General features: G+C 31.8%; 1 protein-coding gene across 1 annotated transcript; it reads left to right on the top strand.

Moving 5' to 3' along the window:
- Positions 1–16,449: 16,449 nt before the first annotated feature.
- Positions 16,450–22,851, top strand: LOC143228828 (DNA repair protein SWI5 homolog). Its single transcript, XM_076460210.1, has 3 exons — positions 16,450–16,648; positions 18,718–18,813; positions 20,713–22,851. Exons 1-3 carry the CDS (start codon positions 16,521–16,523, stop codon positions 20,771–20,773), a joined length of 285 nt encoding a protein of 94 aa, XP_076316325.1. The 5' UTR covers positions 16,450–16,520; the 3' UTR covers positions 20,774–22,851.
- Positions 22,852–23,703: the final 852 nt, after the last annotated feature.

Genomic DNA, 23,703 nt, shown 5'->3' with positions numbered 1-23,703 from the left:
TACACTTGTTAACAACTTTATAACACTCCACCATCAAAAGTATGAATTAGTCATCCCTGTTTATACACTTGTTATACACTTGTTAACAACTTTATAACACTCCACCATCAAAAGTATGAATTAGTCATCCCTGTTTATACACTTGTTAACAACTTTATAACACTCCACCATCAAAAGTATGAATTAGTCATCCATGTTTATACACTTGTTAACAACTTTATAACACTCCACCATCAAAGTATGAATTAGTCATCCATCCATGTTTATACACTTGTTAACAACTTTATAACACTCCACCATCAAAAGTATGAATTAGTCATCCTGTTTATACACTTGTTAACAACTTTATAACACTCCACCATCAAAAGTATGAATTAGTCATCCATGTTTATACACTTGTTGAATTAGTCATCCCTGTTTATACACTTTATTTATAACACTCCACCATCAAAAGTATGAATTAGACATCCCTGTTTATACACTTGTTAACAACTTTATAACACTCCACCATCAAAAGTATGAATTAGTCATCCCTGTTTATACACTTGTTAACAACTTTATAACACTCCACCATCAAAAGTATGAATTAGTCATCCCTGTTTATACACTTGTTAACAACTTTATAACACTCCACCATCAAAAGTATGAATTAGTCATCCCTGTTTATACACTTGTTAACAACTTTATAACACTCCACCATCAAAAGTATGAATTAGTCATCCCTGTTTATACACTTGTTAACAACTTTATAACACTCCACCATCAAAAGTATGAATTAGTCATCCCTGTTTATACACTTGTTAACAACTTTATAACACTCCACCATCAAAAGTATGAATTAGTCATCCATGTTTATACACTTGTTAACAACTTTATAACACTCCACCATCAAAAGTATGAATTAGTCATCCCTGTTTATACACTTGTTAACAACTTTATAACACTCCACCATCAAAAGTATGAATTAGTCATCCATGTTTATACACTTGTTAACAACTTTATAACACTCCACCATCAAAAGTATGAATTAGTCATCCATGTTTATACACTTGTTAACAACTTTATAACACTCCACCATCAAAAGTATGAATTAGTCATCCTGTTTATACACTTGTTAACAACTTTATAACACTCCACCATCAAAAGTATGAATTAGTCATCCTGTTTATACACTTGTTAACAACTTTATAACACTCCACCATCAAAAGTATGAATTAGTCATCCTGTTTATACACTTGTTAACAACTTTATAACACTCCACCATCAAAAGTATGAATTAGTCATCCTGTTTATACACTTGTTAACAACTTTATAACACTCCACCATCAAAAGTTGAATTAGTCATCCATGTTTATACACTTGTTAACAACTTTATAACACTCCACCATCAAAAGTATGAATTAGTCATCCTGTTTATACACTTGTTAACAACTTTATAACACTCCACCATCAAAAGTGTGAATTAGTCATCCATGTTTATACACTTGTTAACAACTTTATAACACTCCACCATCAAAAGTATGAATTAGTCATCCCTGTTTATACACTTGTTAACAACTTTATAACACTCCACCATCAAAAGTATGAATTAGTCATCCCTGTTTATACACTTGTTAACAACTTTATAACACTCCACCATCAAAAGTATGAATTAGTCATCCCTGTTTATACACTTGTTAACAACTTTATAACACTCCACCATCAAAAGTATGAATTAGTCATCCATGTTTATACACTTGTTAACAACTTTATAACACTCCACCATCAAAAGTATGAATTAGTCATCCATGTTTATACACTTGTTAACAACTTTATAACACTCCACCATCAAAAGTATGAATTAGTCATCCCTGTTTATACACTTGTTAACAACTTTATAACACTCCACCATCAAAAGTATGAATTAGTCATCCCTGTTTATACACTTGTTAACAACTTTATAACACTCCACCATCAAAAGTATGAATTAGTCATCCCTGTTTATACACTTGTTAACAACTTTATAACACTCCACCATCAAAAGTATGAATTAGTCATCCATGTTTATACACTTGTTAACTTTATAACACTCCACCATCAAAAGTATGAATTAGTCATCCATGTTTATACACTTGTTAACAACTTTATAACACTCCACCATCAAAAGTATGAATTAGTCATCCTGTTTATACACTTGTTAACAACTTTATAACACTCCACCATCAAAAGTATGAATTAGTCATCCTGTTTATACACTTGTTAACAACTTTATAACACTCCACCATCAAAAGTATGAATTAGTCATCCTGTTTATACACTTGTTAACAACTTTATAACACTCCACCATCAAAAGTCATCCATGTTTATACACTTGTTAACAACTTTATAACACTCCACCATCAAATAACACTACCATGAATTAGTCATCCCTGTTTATACACTTGTTAACAACTTTATAACACTCCACCATCAAAAGTATGAATTAGTCATCCCTGTTTATACACTTGTTAACAACTTTATAACACTCCACCATCAAAAGTATGAATTAGTCATCCATGTTTATACACTTGTTAACAACTTTATAACACTCCACCATCAAAAGTATGAATTAGTCATCCCTGTTTATACACTTGTTAACAACTTTATAACACTCCACCATCAAAAGTATGAATTAGTCATCCCACTGTTAACAACTATACACTCCACCATCAAAAGTGTGAATTAGTCATCCAATACACTTGTTATTTATAACACTCCACCATCAAAAGTATGAATTAGTCATCCATGTTTATACACTTGTTCACAACTTTATAACACTCCACCATCAAAAGTATGAATTAGTCATCCATGTTTATACACTTGTTAACAACTTTATAACACTCCACCATCAAAAGTATGAATTAGTCATCCATGTTTATACACTTGTTAACAACTTTATAACACTCCACCATCAAAAGTATGAATTAGTCATCCATGTTTATACACTTGTTAACAACTTTATAACACTCCACCATCAAAAGTATGAATTAGTCATCCATGTTTATACACTTGTTAACAACTTTATAACACTCCACCATCAAAAGTATGAATTAGTCATCCTGTTTATACACTTGTTAACAACTTTATAACACTCCACCATCAAAAGTATGAATTAGTCATCCCTGTTTATACACTTGTTAACAACTTTATAACACTCCACCATCAAAAGTATGAATTAGTCATCCCTGTTTATACACTTGTTAACAACTTTATAACACTCCACCATCAAAAGTATGAATTAGTCATCCCTGTTTATACACTTGTTAACAACTTTATAACACTCCACCATCAAAAGTATGAATTAGTCATCCCTGTTTATACACTTGTTAACAACTTTATAACACTCCACCATCAAATCAAAAGTATGAATTAGTCATCCTCCACCATGTTTATACACTTGTTAACAACTTTATAACACTCCACCATCAAAAGTATGAATTAGTCATCCCTGTTTATACACTTGTTAACAACTTTATAACACTCCACCATCAAAAGTATGAATTAGTCATCCCTGTTTATACACTTGTTAACAACTTTATAACACTCCACCATCAAAAGTATGAATTAGTCATCCCTGTTTATACACTTGTTAACAACTTTATAACACTCCACCATCAAAAGTATGAATTAGTCATCCCTGTTTATACACTTGTTAACAACTTTATAACACTCCACCATCAAAAGTATGAATTAGTCATCCCTGTTTATACACTTGTTAACAACTTTATAACACTCCACCATCAAAAGTATGAATTAGTCATCCATGTTTATACACTTGTTAACAACTTTATAACACTCCACCATCAAAAGTATGAATTAGTCATCCATGTTTATACACTTGTTAACAACTTTATAACACTCCACCATCAAAAGTATGAATTAGTCATCCTGTTTATACACTTGTTAACAACTTTATAACACTCCACCATCAAAAGTATGAATTAGTCATCCATGTTTATACACTTGTTAACAACTTTATAACACTCCACCATCAAAAGTATGAATTAGTCATCCCTGTTTATACACTTGTTAACAACTTTATAACACTCCACCATCAAAAGTATGAATTAGTCATCCATGTTTATACACTTGTTAACAACTTTATAACACTCCACCATCAAAAGTATGAATTAGTCATCCTGTTTATACACTTGTTAACAACTTTATAACACTCCACCATCAAAAGTATGAATTAGTCATCCTCCACCATGTTTATACACTTGTTAACAACTTTATAACACTCCACCATCAAAAGTGTGAATTAGTCATCCTGTTTATACACTTGTTAACAACTTTATAACACTCCACCATCAAAAGTATGAATTAGTCATCCTGTTTATACACTTGTTAACAACTTTATAACACTCCACCATCAAAAGTATGAATTAGTCATCCATGTTTATACACTTGTTAACAACTTTATAACACTCCACCATCAAAAGTATGAATTAGTCATCCCTGTTTATACACTTGTTAACAACTTTATAACACTCCACCATCAAAAGTATGAATTAGTCATCCCTGTTTATACACTTGTTAACAACTTTATAACACTCCACCATCAAAAGTATGAATTAGTCATCCCTGTTTATACACTTGTTAACAACTTTATAACACTCCACCATCAAAAGTATGAATTAGTCATCCCTGTTTATACACTTGTTAACAACTTTATAACACTCCACCATCAAAAGTATGAATTAGTCATCCCTGTTTATACACTTGTTAACAACTTTATAACACTCCACCATCAAAAGTATGAATTAGTCATCACTTGTTAACAACTTTATAACACTCCACCATCAAAAGTATGAATTAGTCATCCATGTTTATACACTTGTTAACAACTTTATAACACTCCACCATCAAAAGTATGAATTAGTCATCCATGTTTATACACTTGTTAACAACTTTATAACACTCCACCATCAAAAGTATGAATTAGTCATCCATGTTTATACACTTGTTAACAACTTTATAACACTCCACCATCAAAAGTATGAATTAGTCATCCTGTTTATACACTTGTTAACAACTTTATAACACTCCACCATCAAAAGTATGAATTAGTCATCCATGTTTATACACTTGTTAACAACTTTATAACACTCCACCATCAAAAGTATGAATTAGTCATCCCTGTTTATACACTTGTTAACAACTTTATAACACTCCACCATCAAAAGTATGAATTAGTCATCCCTGTTTATACACTTGTTAACAACTTTATAACACTCCACCATCAAAAGTGTGAATTATATACACTTGTTAACAACTTTATAACCTCCACCATCAAAAGTATGAATTAGTCATCCATGTTTATACACTTGTTAACAACTTTATAACACTCCACCATCAAAAGTGTGAATTAGTCATCCTGTTTATACACTTGTTAACAACTTTATAACACTCCACCATCAAAAGTATGAATTAGTCATCCTGTTTATACACTTGTTAACAACTTTATAACACTCCACCATCAAAAGTATGAATTAGTCATCCTGTTTATACACTTGTTAACAACTTTATAACACTCCACCATCAAAGTATGAATTAGTCATCCTGTTTATACACTTGTTAACAACTTTATAACACTCCACCATCAAAAGTATGAATTAGTCATCCCTGTTTATACACTTGTTAACAACTTTATAACACTCCACCATCAAAAGTATGAATTAGTCATCCCTGTTTATACACTTGTTAACAACTTTATAACACTCCACCATCAAAAGTATGAATTAGTCATCCATGTTTATACACTTGTTAACAACTTTATAACACTCCACCATCAAAAGTATGAATTAGTCATCCATGTTTATACACTTGTTAACAACTTTATAACACTCCACCATCAAAAGTATGAATTAGTCATCCATGTTTATACACTTGTTAACAACTTTATAACACTCCACCATCAAAAGTATGAATTAGTCATCCCTGTTTATACACTTGTTAACAACTTTATAACACTCCACCATCAAAAGTATGAATTAGTCATCCATGTTTATACACTTGTTAACAACTTTATAACACTCCACCATCAAAAGTATGAATTAGTCATCCTGTTTATACACTTGTTAACAACTTTATAACACTCCACCATCAAAAGTATGAATTAGTCATCCCTGTTTATACACTTGTTAACAACTTTATAACACTCCACCATCAAAAGTATGAATTAGTCATCCCACTGTTTATACACTTGTTAACAACTTTATAACACTCCACCATCAAAAGTATGAATTAGTCATCCCTGTTTATACACTTGTTAACAACTTTATAACACTCCACCATCAAAAGTATGAATTAGTCATCCCTGTTTATACACTTGTTAACAACTTTATAACACTCCACCATCAAAAGTATGAATTAGTCATCCCTGTTTATACACTTGTTAACAACTTTATAACACTCCACCATCAAAAGTATGAATTAGTCATCCCACTTGTTTTTATACACTCCACCATCAAAAGTTGAATTAGTCATCCCTGTTTATACTTTATAACACTCCACCATCAAAAGTATGAATTAGTCATCCATGTTTATACACTTGTTAACAACTTTATAACACTCCACCATCAAAAGTATGAATTAGTCATCCCTGTTTATACACTTGTTAACAACTTTATAACACTCCACCATCAAAAGTATGAATTAGTCATCCCTGTTTATACACTTGTTAACAACTTTATAACACTCCACCATCAAAAGTATGAATTAGTCATCCCTGTTTATACACTTGTTAACAACTTTATAACACTCCACCATCAAAAGTATGAATTAGTCATCCATGTTTATACACTTGTTAACAACTTTATAACACTCCACCATCAAAAGTATGAATTAGTCATCCATGTTTATACACTTGTTAACAACTTTATAACACTCCACCATCAAAAGTATGAATTAGTCATCCCTGTTTATACACTTGTTAACAACTTTATAACACTCCACCATCAAAAGTATGAATTAGTCATCCTGTTTATACACTTGTTAACAACTTTATAACACTCCACCATCAAAAGTATGAATTAGTCATCCATGTTTATACACTTGTTAACAACTTTATAACACTCCACCATCAAAAGTATGAATTAGTCATCCATGTTTATACACTTGTTAACAACTTTATAACACTCCACCATCAAAAGTATGAATTAGTCATCCATGTTTATACACTTGTTAACAACTTTATAACACTCCACCATCAAAAGTATGAATTAGTCATCCATGTTTATACACTTGTTAACAACTTTATAACACTCCACCATCAAAAGTATGAATTAGTCATCCATGTTTATACACTTGTTAACAACTTTATAACACTCCACCATCAAAAGTATGAATTAGTCATCCATGTTTATACACTTGTTAACAACTTTATAACACTCCACCATCAAAAGTATGAATTAGTCATCCTGTTTATACACTTGTTAACAACTTTATAACACTCCACCATCAAAAGTATGAATTAGTCATCCTGTTTATACACTTGTTAACAACTTTATAACACTCCACCATCAAAAGTATGAATTAGTCATCCTGTTTATACACTTGTTAACAACTTTATAACACTCCACCATCAAAAGTATGAATTAGTCATCCTGTTTATACACTTGTTAACAACTTTATAACACTCCACCATCAAAAGTATGAATTAGTCATCCATGTTTATACACTTGTTAACAACTTTATAACACTCCACCATCAAAAGTATGAATTAGTCATCCATGTTTATACACTTGTTAACAACTTTATAACACTCCACCATCAAAAGTATGAATTAGTCATCCATGTTTATACACTTGTTAACAACTTTATAACACTCCACCATCAAAAGTATGAATTAGTCATCCCTGTTTATACACTTGTTAACAACTTTATAACACTCCACCATCAAAAGTATGAATTAGTCATCCCTGTTTATACACTTGTTAACAACTTTATAACACTCCACCATCAAAAGTATGAATTAGTCATCCCTGTTTATACACTTGTTAACAACTTTATAACACTCCACCATCAAAAGTATGAATTAGTCATCCCTGTTTATACACTTGTTAACAACTTTATAACACTCCACCATCAAAAGTATGAATTAGTCATCCCTGTTTATACACTTGTTAACAACTTTATAACACTCCACCATCAAAAGTATGAATTAGTCATCCCTGTTTATACACTTGTTAACAACTTTATAACACTCCACCATCAAAAGTATGAATTAGTCATCCCTGTTTATACACTTGTTAACAACTTTATAACACTCCACCATCAAAAGTATGAATTAGTCATCCATGTTTATACACTTGTTAACAACTTTATAACACTCCACCATCAAAAGTATGAATTAGTCATCCCTGTTTATACACTTGTTAACAACTTTATAACACTCCACCATCAAAAGTATGAATTAGTCATCCCTGTTTATACACTTGTTAACAACTTTATAACACTCCACCATCAAAAGTATGAATTAGTCATCCCTGTTTATACACTTGTTAACAACTTTATAACACTCCACCATCAAAAGTATGAATTAGTCATCCATGTTTATACACTTGTTAACAACTTTATAACACTCCACCATCAAAAGTATGAATTAGTCATCCATGTTTATACACTTGTTAACAACTTTATAACACTCCACCATCAAAAGTATGAATTAGTCATCCATGTTTATACACTTGTTAACAACTTTATAACACTCCACCATCAAAAGTATGAATTAGTCATCCTGTTTATACACTTGTTAACAACTTTATAACACTCCACCATCAAAAGTATCATCCCTGTTTATACACTTGTTAATTTATAACACTCCACCATCAAAAGTGTGAATTAGTCATCCATGTTTATACACTTGTTAACTTTATAACACTCCACCATCAAAAGTATGAATTAGTCATCCTGTTTATACACTTGTTAACAACTTTATAACACTCCACCATCAAAAGTATGAATTAGTCATCCTGTTTATACACTTGTTAACAACTTTATAACACTCCACCATCAAAAGTATGAATTAGTCATCCTGTTTATACACTTGTTAACAACTTTATAACACTCCACCATCAAAAGTATGAATTAGTCATCCACCATCAAAAGTTGAATATATCCACACTTGTTAACAACTTTATAACACTCCACCATCAAAAGTATGAATTAGTCATCCCTGTTTATACACTTGTTAACAACTTTATAACACTCCACCATCAAAAGTATGAATTAGTCATCCCTGTTTATACACTTGTTAACAACTTTATAACACTCCACCATCAAAAGTATGAATTAGTCATCCCTGTTTATACACTTGTTAACAACTTTATAACACTCCACCATCAAAAGTATGAATTAGTCATCCATGTTTATACACTTGTTAACAACTTTATAACACTCCACCATCAAAAGTATGAATTAGTCATCCATGTTTATACACTTGTTAACAACTTTATAACACTCCACCATCAAAAGTATGAATTAGTCATCCCTGTTTATACACTTGTTAACAACTTTATAACACTCCACCATCAAAAGTATGAATTAGTCATCCATGTTTATACACTTGTTAACAACTTTATAACACTCCACCATCAAAAGTATGAATTAGTCATCCATGTTTATACACTTGTTAACAACTTTATAACACTCCACCATCAAAAGTATGAATTAGTCATCCATGTTTATACACTTGTTAACAACTTTATAACACTCCACCATCAAAAGTATGAATTAGTCATCCATGTTTATACACTTGTTAACAACTTTATAACACTCCATCCATACACTTGTTAACAACTTTATAACACTCCACCATCAAAAGTATGAATTAGTCATCCTGTTTATACACTTGTTAACAACTTTATAACACTCCACCATCAAAAGTATGAATTAGTCATCCTGTTTATACACTTGTTAACAACTTTATAACACTCCACCATCAAAAGTATGAATTAGTCATCCTGTTTATACACTTGTTAACAACTTTATAACACTCCACCATCAAAAGTATGAATTAGTCATCCTGTTTATACACTTGTTAACAACTTTATAACACTCCACCATCAAAAGTATGAATTAGTCATCCACTGTTTATACACTTGTTAACAACTTTATAACACTCCACCATCAAAAGTATGAATTAGTCATCCCTGTTTATACACTTGTTAACAACTTTATAACACTCCACCATCAAAAGTATGAATTAGTCATCCCTGTTTATACACTTGTTAACAACTTTATAACACTCCACCATCAAAAGTATGAATTAGTCATCCCTGTTTATACACTTGTTAACAACTTTATAACACTCCACCATCAAAAGTATGAATTAGTCATCCCTGTTTATACACTTGTTAACAACTTTATAACACTCCACCATCAAAAGTATGAATTAGTCATCCCTGTTTATACACTTGTTAACAACTTTATAACACTCCACCATCAAAAGTATGAATTAGTCATCCATGTTTATACACTTGTTAACAACTTTATAACACTCCACCATCAAAAGTATGAATTAGTCATCCCTGTTTATACACTTGTTAACAACTTTATAACACTCCACCATCAAAAGTATGAATTAGTCATCCCTGTTTATACACTTGTTAACAACTTTATAACACTCCACCATCAAAAGTATGAATTAGTCATCCATGTTTATACACTTGTTAACTTTATAACACTCCACCATCAAAAGTATGAATTAGTCATCCATGTTTATACACTTGTTAACAACTTTATAACACTCCACCATCAAAAGTATGAATTAGTCATCCATGTTTATACACTTGTTAACAACTTTATAACACTCCACCATCAAAAATTAGTTTGAATTAGTCATCCATGTTTATACACTTGTTAACAACTTTATAACACTCCACCATCAAAAGTATGAATTAGTCATCCCTGTTTATACACTTGTTAACAACTTTATAACACTCCACCATCAAAAGTATGAATTAGTCATCCCTGTTTATACACTTGTTAACAACTTTATAACACTCCACCATCAAAAGTATGAATTAGTCATCCATGTTTATACACTTGTTAACAACTTTATAACACTCCACCATCAAAAGTATGAATTAGTCATCCCTGTTTATACACTTGTTAACAACTTTATAACACTCCACCATCAAAAGTATGAATTAGTCATCCATGTTTATACACTTGTTAACAACTTTATAACACTCCACCATCAAAAGTATGAATTAGTCATCCCTGTTTATACACTTGTTAACAACTTTATAACACTCCACCATCAAAAGTATGAATTAGTCATCCCTGTTTATACACTTGTTAACAACTTTATAACACTCCACCATCAAAAGTATGAATTAGTCATCCCTGTTTATACACTTGTTAACAACTTTATAACACTCCACCATCAAAAGTATGAATTAGTCATCCATGTTTATACACTTGTTAACAACTTTATAACACTCCACCATCAAAAGTATGAATTAGTCATCCATGTTTATACACTTGTTAACAACTTTATAACACTCCACCATCAAAAGTATGAATTAGTCATCCCTGTTTATACACTTGTTAACAACTTTATAACACTCCACCATCAAAAGTATGAATTAGTCATCCATGTTTATACACTTGTTAACAACTTTATAACACTCCACCATCAAAAGTATGAATTAGTCATCCCTGTTTATACACTTGTTAACAACTTTATAACACTCCACCATCAAAAGTATGAATTAGTCATCCCTGTTTATACACTTGTTAACAACTTTATAACACTCCACCATCAAAAGTATGAATTAGTCATCCCTGTTTATACACTTGTTAACAACTTTATAACACTCCACCATCAAAAGTATGAATTAGTCATCCATGTTTATACACTTGTTAACAACTTTATAACACTCCACCATCAAAAGTATGAATTAGTCATCCCTGTTTATACACTTGTTAACAACTTTATAACACTCCACCATCAAAAGTCATCCATGTTTATACACTTGTTAACAACTTTATAACACTCCACCATCAAAAGTATGAATTAGTCATCCATGTTTATACACTTGTTAACAACTTTATAACACTCCACCATCAAAAGTATGAATTAGTCATCCATGTTTATACACTTGTTAACAACTTTATAACACTCCACCATCAAAAGTATGAATTAGTCATCCTGTTTATACACTTGTTAACAACTTTATAACACTCCACCATCAAAAGTATGAATTAGTCATCCTGTTTATACACTTGTTAACAACTTTATAACACTCCACCATCAAAAGTATGAATTAGTCATCCCTGTTTATACACTTGTTAACAACTTTATAACACTCCACCATCAAAAGTATGAATTAGTCATCCCTGTTTATACACTTGTTAACAACTTTATAACACTCCACCATCAAAAGTATGAATTAGTCATCCCTGTTTATACACTTGTTAACAACTTTATAACACTCCACCATCAAAAGTATGAATTAGTCATCCCTGTTTATACACTTGTTAACAACTTTATAACACTCCACCATCAAAAGTATGAATTAGTCATCCCTGTTTATACACTTGTTAACAACTTTATAACACTCCACCATCAAAAGTATGAATTAGTCATCCCTGTTTATACACTTGTTAACAACTTTATAACACTCCACCATCAAAAGTATGAATTAGTCATCCCTGTTTATACACTTGTTAACAACTAACACTCCACCATCAAAAGTATGAATTAGTCATCCATTGTTAACAACTTTATAACACTCCACCATCAAAAGTATGAATTAGTCATCCATGTTTATACACTTGTTAACAACTTTATAACACTCCACCATCAAAAGTATGAATTAGTCATCCATGTTTATACACTTGTTAACAACTTTATAACACTCCACCATCAAAAGTATGAATTAGTCATCCCTGTTTATACACTTGTTAACAACTTTATAACACTCCACCATCAAAAGTATGAATTAGTCATCCATGTTTATACACTTGTTAACAACTTTATAACACTCCACCATCAAAAGTATGAATTAGTCATCCATACACTTGTTAACAACTTTATAACACTCCACCATCAAAAGTGTGAATTAGTCATCCATGTTTATACACTTGTTAACAACTTTATAACACTCCACCATCAAAAGTATGAATTAGTCATCCATGTTTATACACTTGTTAACAACTTTATAACACTCCACCATCAAAAGTATGAATTAGTCATCCATGTTTATACACTTGTTAACAACTTTATAACACTCCACCATCAAAAGTATGAATTAGTCATCCATGTTTATACACTTGTTAACAACTTTATAACACTCCACCATCAAAAGTATGAATTAGTCATCCCTGTTTATACACTTGTTAACAACTTTATAACACTCCACCATCAAAAGTATGAATTAGTCATCCATGTTTATACACTTGTTAACCTTTATAACACTCCACCATCAAAAGTTGAATTAGTCATCCATGTTTATACACTTGTTAACAACTTTATAACACTCCACCATCAAAAGTATGAATTAGTCATCCCTGTTTATACACTTGTTAACAACTTTATAACACTCCACCATCAAAAGTATGAATTAGTCATCCATGTTTATACACTTGTTAACAACTTTATAACACTCCACCATCAAAAAAAGTATGAATTAGTCATCCTGTTTATACACTTGTTAACAACTTTATAACACTCCACCATCAAAAGTGTGAATTAGTCATCCTGTTTATACACTTGTTAACAACTTTATAACACTCCAAAATCAAAAGTGTGAATTACTCATCCTGTTTATACACTTGTTAACAACTTTATAACACTCCACCATCAAAAGTGTGAATTAGTCATCCTGTTTATACACTTGTTAACAACTTTATAACACTCCACCATCAAAAGTATGAATTAGTCATCCTGTTTATACACTTGTTAACAACTTTATAACACTCCACCATCAAAAGTATGAATTAGTCATCCTGTTTATACACTTGTTAACAACTTTATAACACTCCACCATCAAAAGTATGAATTAGTCATCCTGTTTATACACTTGTTTATACACTTGTTAACAACTTTATAACACTCCACCATCAAAAGTATGAATTAGTCATCCATGTTTATACACTTGTTAACAACTTTATAACACTCCACCATCAAAAGTATGAATTAGTCATCCTGTTTATACACTTGTTAACAACTTTATAACACTCCACCATCAAAAGTATGAATTAGTCATCCTGTTTATACACTTGTTAACAACTTTATAACACTCCACCATCAAAAGTATGAATTAGTCATCCCTGTTTATACACTTGTTAACAACTTTATAACACTCCACCATCAAAAGTATGAATTAGTCATCCCTGTTTATACACTTGTTAACAACTTTATAACACTCCACCATCAAAAGTATGAATTAGTCATCCTGTTTATACACTTGTTAACAACTTTATAACACTCCACCATCAAAAGTATGAATTAGTCATCCCTGTTTATACACTTGTTAACAACTTTATAACACTCCACCATCAAAAGTATGAATTAGTCATCCCTGTTTATACACTTGTTAACAACTTTATAACACTCCACCATCAAAAGTATGAATTAGTCATCCATGTTTATACACTTGTTAACAACTTTATAACACTCCACCATCAAAAGTATGAATTAGTCATCCATGTTTATACACTTGTTAACAACTTTATAACACTCCACCATCAAAAGTATGAATTAGTCATCCCTGTTTATACACTTGTTAACAACTTTATAACACTCCACCATCAAAAGTATGAATTAGTCATCCATGTTTATACACTTGTTAACAACTTTATAACACTCCACCATCAAAAGTATGAATTAGTCATCCATGTTTATACACTTGTTAACACACTTTATAACACTCCACCATCAAAAGTATGAATTAGTCATCCATGTTTATACACTTGTTAACAACTTTATAACACTCCACCATCAAAAGTATGAATTAGTCATCCATGTTTATACACTTGTTAACAACTTTATAACACTCCACCATCAAAAGTATGAATTAGTCATCCTGTTTATACACTTGTTAACAACTTTATAACACTCCACCATCAAAAGTATGAATTAGTCATCCCTGTTTATACACTTGTTAACAACTTTATAACACTCCACCATCAAAAGTATGAATTAGTCATCCATGTTTATACACTTGTTAACAACTTTATAACACTCCACCATCAAAAGTATGAATTAGTCATCCCTGTTTATACACTTGTTAACAACTTTATAACACTCCACCATCAAAAGTATGAATTAGTCATCCATGTTTATACACTTGTTAACAACTTTATAACACTCCACCATCAAAAGTATGAATTAGTCATCCATGTTTATACACTTGTTAACAACTTTATAACACTCCACCATCAAAAGTTAACATCCTTATAACTTGTTACTTTATAACCTCCACCATCAAAAGTATGAATTAGTCATCCCTGTTTATACACTTGTTAACAACTTTATAACACTCCACCATCAAAAGTATGAATTAGTCATCCTGTTTATACACTTGTTAACAACTTTATAACACTCCACCATCAAAAGTATGAATTAGTCATCCTGTTTATACACTTGTTAACAACTTTATAACACTCCACCATCAAAAGTATGAATTAGTCATCCCTGTTTATACACTTGTTAACAACTTTATAACACTCCACCATCAAAAGTATGAATTAGTCATCCCTGTTTATACACTTGTTAACAACTTTATAACACTCCACCATCAAAAGTATGAATTAGTCATCCTGTTTATACACTTGTTAACAACTTTATAACACTCCACCATCAAAAGTATGAATTAGTCATCCATGTTTATACACTTGTTAACAACTTTATAACACTCCACCATCAAAAGTATGAATTAGTCATCCCTGTTTATACACTTGTTAACAACTTTATAACACTCCACCATCAAAAGTATGAATTAGTCATCCATGTTTATACACTTGTTAACAACTTTATAACACTCCACCATCAAAAGTATGAATTAGTCATCCCTGTTTATACACTTGTTAACAACTTTATAACACTCCACCATCAAAAGTATGAATTAGTCATCCATGTTTATACACTTGTTAACAACTTTATAACACTCCACCATCAAAAGTATGAATTAGTCATCCATGTTAGCATAAGTGTAATTTTGACAAGAAGTTCAGTCTCACATTTTATCCCGAGTTTATTTCTATTCTAAGCATCTTTTCCAGTCTACAACTTCCAAGCGCCCTCTACTGCTACATTTAGTATGAAATGAAGAATGAATGTTTCTGGGCATAAAGAATTAAACTGTGAATATACTTTGTAATGTCATGAACTTGGGCACAATTACAAGAAATAATATTTGTTTTATTACTATATTTCCTGTTTTTCATAAGACGTGATTTATGCATTAACAGACCTATACATGTCTGTCCAAGTGAAATGAGACAGAGCGTGAATTGGCTAAGATGATTCAACTTTTATTGCTCAGGTTATGAAATCAAATAACGAGAGTCCCAAACAAACTTCAGTTCTCACTGCCGAGGAAGTGAAAGAACGGATTTCGTTGTTGGAAAAGAGAAATCAGGAAATTGACCTGGAAATAGAATTACTTCAGTCACAGTAAGTTTCACTAATTTAAGAAGAAAAATTCTTTTCATTGTGGTCTGCATATATTGTTCATCTCTTTCAGGTACAATTTTAATATGTTCTGTTAACTTGTGACTGGAATGAATGTTTTTTGTAATTGGAATTTATGCTGAATTTTAAATGTAAATACAATTGTTGGAATATTCCTTTGATGTAGATTTATTTCTTTGAAAGATTAAACATTATAAAAAAATATTTAGTGGCACTGGATAATGTACATAATGCACTTTAAGGCACGTGATGTTTTTAAAAAATTCATTTTTAAGTGTTGTATCCTATGGTTTTAAAGTTTTCTTTAAAGTATGGGATCCTTTAGTTTTAAGATTTAATTTAAAGTATGGGTTAATAAAGGAGATGTTTGACCTAAGAAGGTCAAAACATTTTTCTGTATTTTATTTTAATTAAAGTTTTAATACCAATACCAGCCATTCAAGTGGGTTTCTTATCATCACAAATCAAGTCTCACTTTTAGATGTGTAATCCACCAGTTTTGTTTGGAGTCAGTTACTGTGTTTCATTAAACTAATGTGCAGTTAAGGTATTACAGATCAAAGTGTAATTCAATAGGAATGTAAGATTTTGATGTAAAAAGTTTTCTATAATTGTTTATGTGATGTGTACATCAAGGACAAGACGTGTACTTCTTACATCCAGGTTGCAACAAACTAATGGTACTCTAAAGATACATGCAAGATTTGGATGTGTTGCACTTTTGTGAAATCTGATACAAGTACTTGGTTTGTAAACCAGGTAATTAATAAATAGACATTTAAACCATCAAAGTTTATTTTGTTTCTCTAGAACATTACAATAATAATGTTTTCTGAAGTCGTCTTCAGTGTTTGTTGATTTTCTACAATATTTCATAAAATTTGGATCGTTGTTAACCTGTTGACTGCCAAGTATTTCAGCTGCTACAACACAACTCTAATGCTTCTTCATTTTGTAACTTTTTTCGTGTCGCCATTTTGGATCGAAAGTGAAACAGTTTGTAAGTAGGTCAAATGCATGCATGGTGCTGACATCTAGCGTTGAAGTTAGGTATTATTGAGAACGAATTAAGTCGTCCGTGGCACTGTGTTACTGATCGGCTTGGACGAGTTATCTTGTCTACGGCACTGAACAGGTTAAAACTGGCCCTGTTTGTTAGAGGATGTCACATATCTTGGACATTTAGAAGCCAACAGTTAGTCAAAATACGAGAAATATGATAATAAACAATAAGGTTTAACATTCAGTGGAGTTATTTAACCTGTAAATTGGTGATTGAATTCTGTCATTCATTACAGATAGTTGTCGCATATTACATTATATATAGTAACTGTAATACTATTTGTCTTTAACAATACACTGTAAAGAAGTTACTGAACAAAATTGAATAAAATCACTCATTTTATATGCAAGGTACATCAGTGACCTCGTGGTAGTTAGTGGGATTTTATGTCTCGTGCTTTATTAACAAGGATGCCAACAAGTGTATAAAGATTCAGCGTTCTGATGTAACTCAATAGACTAAAATGTGTTTGTGTGTTTAAAAATAAACCCAACTTTACAGTTTTAATAAAAACTAACATTAAGTTTACATCACAATACCTGCAATTTTCTATGAAATGTAAGGGGAGGCAAATGTTCCCCTCTTCCTGCTTCCTATTGGTGCCCATGGTTACTAGGGACTCTAACCAGGAAAATTGTGGACCCACAAGTAATTTTATGTATGAACAGCTTTAAAAAAAAATGGTTTTAAAAAACAGGTAGGGCTCAGGTGAACCCACACTGGAATAATAATTTTAGGGTTAAATTTGTTGTCTTTTGACAGGTATTGATATTTAAAATCTTTTCTAATTTCTGTTGTTAGGATCAGCTGTAATTAATATATTGACTTCAAAGTTATAAATATGATACAAGAAATTGCACCATTAATTTTTGGTATATAATTTTTTTACTTAAACAGTTCATATTTTGAAATTGATATTGATAGAAAAATTCACCAAATATTGAAGTTTTAAATTACTTATGATCATCTTAATCTCTGATTCATTTAGGGGATTTAAAGTAGAGGAGTTACAATGGCACATTGACAAGCTTCATGAATACAATGAAATTAAAGATGCAGCTCAATGCATTATTAGGTCGACTTGGTGAGTTTCTGTTGCCTTCTATAGTTTTATTGGTTTTTTTTTATGTTGAATGCTTGTTTAAAATATCGCAATCACATGTTTGTAAATTATACTCTGATTAGCTTTCATCCAACTAATTAAAACTGCTATATTGAGCGTAATGTTTATATAAGTACAGACAGCTTTACTATTCCCAGCAGTAGTGTGGTGAATGCACTGATGGCTCCCAGCATAAAAATTTTACATGAGTGTGTAGGAATCAACATATTATATGATGAAGGATTTTCAGTTCAACGGGTTGGGGCAAATTTTCATGTTTCTATAGAAGCTGTGTGAAAACTCGTATAGAGTACGTTAATATTTTGTATTAATGGAAAAGACTGTCTAGGTAGAAAGAACAAAATTTGAAAACAATATATTGGATTACTCAGGATGCAAGTTTTATGCATGATACACAATAACCCAATAGAGATCTTGCCAGATCTAGAAAAGTATAATGTATATTAGAGTGAAGTGGCCTCTTATGTATATGTAACTGCTCAAAAACTACTTTGGAGTAATGACTCAATAAAATGGCTAAAATGGAAATCAGGCTTCAAACAAGGAAATAAATAAAGCCACATGAAGGTACTTTTTACAGATGAATTCAAAGTAGAATTGTATAACATTAGTTGTTTGTTTGTTAGAGAGGAAACTGTATCACAGTCAATATAGAACAAACTAGGACACCAGTGAAACTGTAGACTGCATTTCAGACAGTGTTATTTGAGATCTACACAAAATTGATGTCACCCCAACTGCTGGTAGGTACAAACAGGTTCTCCAATGTCGATTCATTAGGAACTAGACCTATTGACCCAGCATGGAACAAATAGTTAGAAGACAAATGAATTAATGTGGAAATGCAAACCAAATAGCTTGGCTGAAATGTTGAAAACAATACAGAACATTTGGAAGAATATTTCACATGTGTGCAACTTTAAACTTATAGTGGTATAGAAACAATGTGCTACTTTATTTAGGGCAAATACTAATGTATTTTACAACTTTTGTAGTAGTTTACGTGATTAACAATTTAGTTACAATTACTCATAGTTTGTGACCCCTCTAGACTATATGTATCACCCATGCAACTCGATAGTTCTTCCCACTACCTTACGTTTTTTTATATTTCTCTCTTTTCATATTTGAAATCAAACTCGGTTTTGTAAAACTATTTTAACCCTTTCACTGTTCAGGTAAGGTAGAAAACCATACCTCACTATAAGTAAAAAACAAAAAGACTCTTTTGTTTAATATATGAAATCATTATAATGACCTTTGTGTAGGCCTGGTGGTGCGAGGAGTGGGTGGAAGCTTGTTGCGTCTGAGACGACTCTCGCTGACCGCTGACCGTAGCATAAAACTAACAAGCAGGACTTGTGTGTGCATTTTAGATGTATTGCATATTTTCTTATCTCGTGCACGAACAAAGTGTTGGTCGAATAAAGTGACTGTTACACTTAACCTTTATAAATTTGACACTGTATAAAGGCGTAATATTTACACTATACATACATTTATCTCCTGTGTAAGCGTCTGGGTTGAAATCGATGGGTGGGTGGTACAGTCAAAGATTAGGGAGAATTTTAAACGGCGTTGGTAAAAACTTAAACATCACATGGACCAGTGAAAGGGTTCATTTTAAAGTTACTAGTTCAAATGTTTATTAATAAGTTGATATTGTGGTATCAAACTAAAGCAGTATATTACGTCACACAAACTTTACTTGTTAATAAGACCAAGATGAGATTTACTTGTTAATAATTATCAAATTCCGTTTAACAGCAGTAAATTTGACTCAAAAATTAATTTACAACAAAAGATGTTTAATAGTTGCTGTACAATATTTTTGTGAAAAACATTATTCATATATTTTAGCCTCGTTAGATGGCGTGACAATCAAGGAAGTACACGAAAGATACGGTTTGAGTATGGATGATTAGTGTTATTTATGACGAAGTTTAATGAATATTTTTAAGTTATGAAAATTTTATTTCTGGTTGCTTGTTTTTTGAATAAAAAATACACATGCCATAAACGTCTATGAGTTGTGGGATATCGTCTTCAGAAGTACAAGAGTATAATGATATTACGTAATTACATACTTAGATCGCAAGATAAAGTGACGTTCAGTAATTAATAGACTATTTGGTGTTGTTTTGTTTTTTCTTTTTACTTTTCACTTGAATATGAGAGGTGAGGCCTTGTGATAAGGGTTCTTGTCTTGTAGTCTGTAGGATCGAAACCACTTCCCAATCATGTTCACCTTTCAGCAATGGAGGCATTATAATGTTAGGGTCGATCCCTGACACATCAAGATGATAATCAAAACATTATCCGAATTTTTTCAAAGATATGACCTGAATTTTACACTTGTTTATTCAGTCCTTTGAAGGACCTGACATGATCTAGTGTTTACGATATTTGCCCTTTCAGCTGTGGGAGTTATAATTCCTTGGTCGATCTCTTATTCTTTGGTAAAAGAAAAGTCCAGTAATTTGACGGTAGATGGTGTTGATTAGCTGTCTTCCTTCTAGTCTGGCACTTATAGATTAGGGATAGCTAGTGCAGATATCCCTTGTATAACACTGTGAAATATTCAAAACAATTTGACCAATCTGTGGGTATCCACTTTTGATATTCTGATAAAAATCCACACACACACCACACACAGGTATAATATAAATGGTAAATATATCATGCGCGTACATAAATATCTTTTCAACCCAATGGATGGCGCCACATAACGACTGTTAGGCACGTGACAGTTTTTAAAGGTAAAATATATGTTTTAAAAAGCATAACGTCAAAAAGTACACAAAGAAGGTTATTTAAAAATTGTAAATTTTAAAATGAAGTAGGTGTCGCTCTACAAAAATTAAGAAATAATAATTAAAAATACGATCATATGTGTGTATAATGTTATGCCCATGTTTGGTCCACAAATAAGTATATAGAGCTTCCAAAGGAGGGGTTAGATTTGTAATTGTGATTTTAATTCTTGTACTTTCATAGATGAATAAAACCTGAACAGTTAAATGGAAAAACATTTTACAATGCCAACCAAAGTAGAGATTGAACATCGCTTTAAAATCTATCCAACTAATATCAGTTTACTTGTCTGTGTAGTTTGTATCGTGGCATTTTTGTTTGAAACACTTCATATAACAGTGGTTCCTATTTTCTGTTAAAACTAATTTCATAACTATTAAATCCAAGAAACTAATTGTAAAGATTTCTTACTATAATTATTCATATGACATTAGAACAGGTTGAGGTTTTGAATGTACACGCATCAGGTGTCTTCCACCTTCCCTTTAGGTCTTCAATGACGTAGTAGACAGTTGGAGATGCTTTGTTATATCATCACTTGTCGTTAGTCGATAATAGTGTTATTGTTTTGTTTGTTTGTTTTGTTTTTTTGGAATTTCGCACAAAGCTACTCGAAGGGCTATCTGTGCTAGCCGTCCCTAATTTAGCAGTGTAAGACTAGAGGGAAGGCAGCTAGTCAGCACCACCCACCGCCAACTCTTGGGCTACTCTTTTACCAACGAATAGTGGGATTGACCGTAACATTATAACGCCCCCACGGCTGGGAGGGCGAGCATGTTTGGCGCGACTCGGGCGCGAACACGCGACCCTCAGATTACGAAGCGCACGCCTTAACGCGCTAGGTGACGGTCTGTATTACTGCTGTAATATAAATAATGTCATTGACCTGTGATAGTTGATGTTACAATATTAATTAATGTAAATTATTTGTTGTAATAATAATGCTTTGAAACAACAATAATTTTTGTTGTTATTTTAATTGTTCACCACCAGTCTTTACTCGTAGTTTTATCTCATGTGGATTCATCATAAACTTTGATCTGTTTTTATAATACTGTTGTTTTATTTAAAATGTTGGGTTAACACAATCTTTATACAATAAATGTTTTCTAAATAAGGTTTCCATTTCAAATCCTAATTTTATTTAAACTTTTCTAATGGACAATGTCCTATAACCTTTTAAGTTCACTTTGAAAGACCTGGCATGGCCACGTGTTTGGAGTGCTTGACCTGCAAACTTAAGAGTTGCAGGTTTGAATCTGTTTCCCACCAAATATGTTCATCCTTTCAGCTATGGAGGCATTATAATGTGACGGTCAATCCCCAGCATTCATTGGTAAAAGAGTAGCCCAAAAGTGGCATTGGGTAGTGATGACTAGCTGTCTTCCTTCTCGTGCAGATAGTCCTCGTATAGCTTTGAGAGAAAATCGAATCAATAAATTCACTCTGAATAACGTTTGGAAGGTTTCACTACAAAAAAACTCTACTTTCTTCTCTCAGCACCATCCCTAACTTTGAACCGATAGAGGGAGAGAGCTAGCCAATAACATTCACTACTCTTGCATGACCAAACAGAGAGCCCGACTTTTAAAATGTTCTCACAACTCCCACATTGTAGTAGTTTTATTGTCAACAACACTCGAGCCGCAATTATTGGATTCACTATTTAGGCTTGCTAACCTGACCCACCTCTCAAAGTAATTATCTTCAAGACCACAAGGAATTTTGATCTTGTATAATGTTTGGTTTTGTGAGCAACACATAAATGTAATGCCCAACATTTAGCACATTCACAATTTACAGATTATGTAAGCCCTAACAATCCTTTGAACACTTAATTATTCACAGTAAACACTTAGTTTTAATCTTTCTTGAACTTCAACTCAGTATGTATTGAAGAACTTTGATGATTTGGTAATGAGAAATCTAAAAGTACATACAGGCTTTCTGGACACGCTGTCCTCTGTTGTCATTGAAATTTTTTTTTTTTTCTTTACTAAAAGTGTGTGTGGAACTAGAAATTAAAGCCTAAACCAA

Source organism: Tachypleus tridentatus, chromosome 10 (genome assembly GCF_004210375.1).
Source record: "Tachypleus tridentatus isolate NWPU-2018 chromosome 10, ASM421037v1, whole genome shotgun sequence".
In the NCBI taxonomy this organism is placed as follows: Eukaryota; Metazoa; Arthropoda; class Merostomata; order Xiphosura; family Limulidae; genus Tachypleus; species Tachypleus tridentatus.
This window is presented reverse-complemented; position numbering and strand designations above follow the sequence as displayed.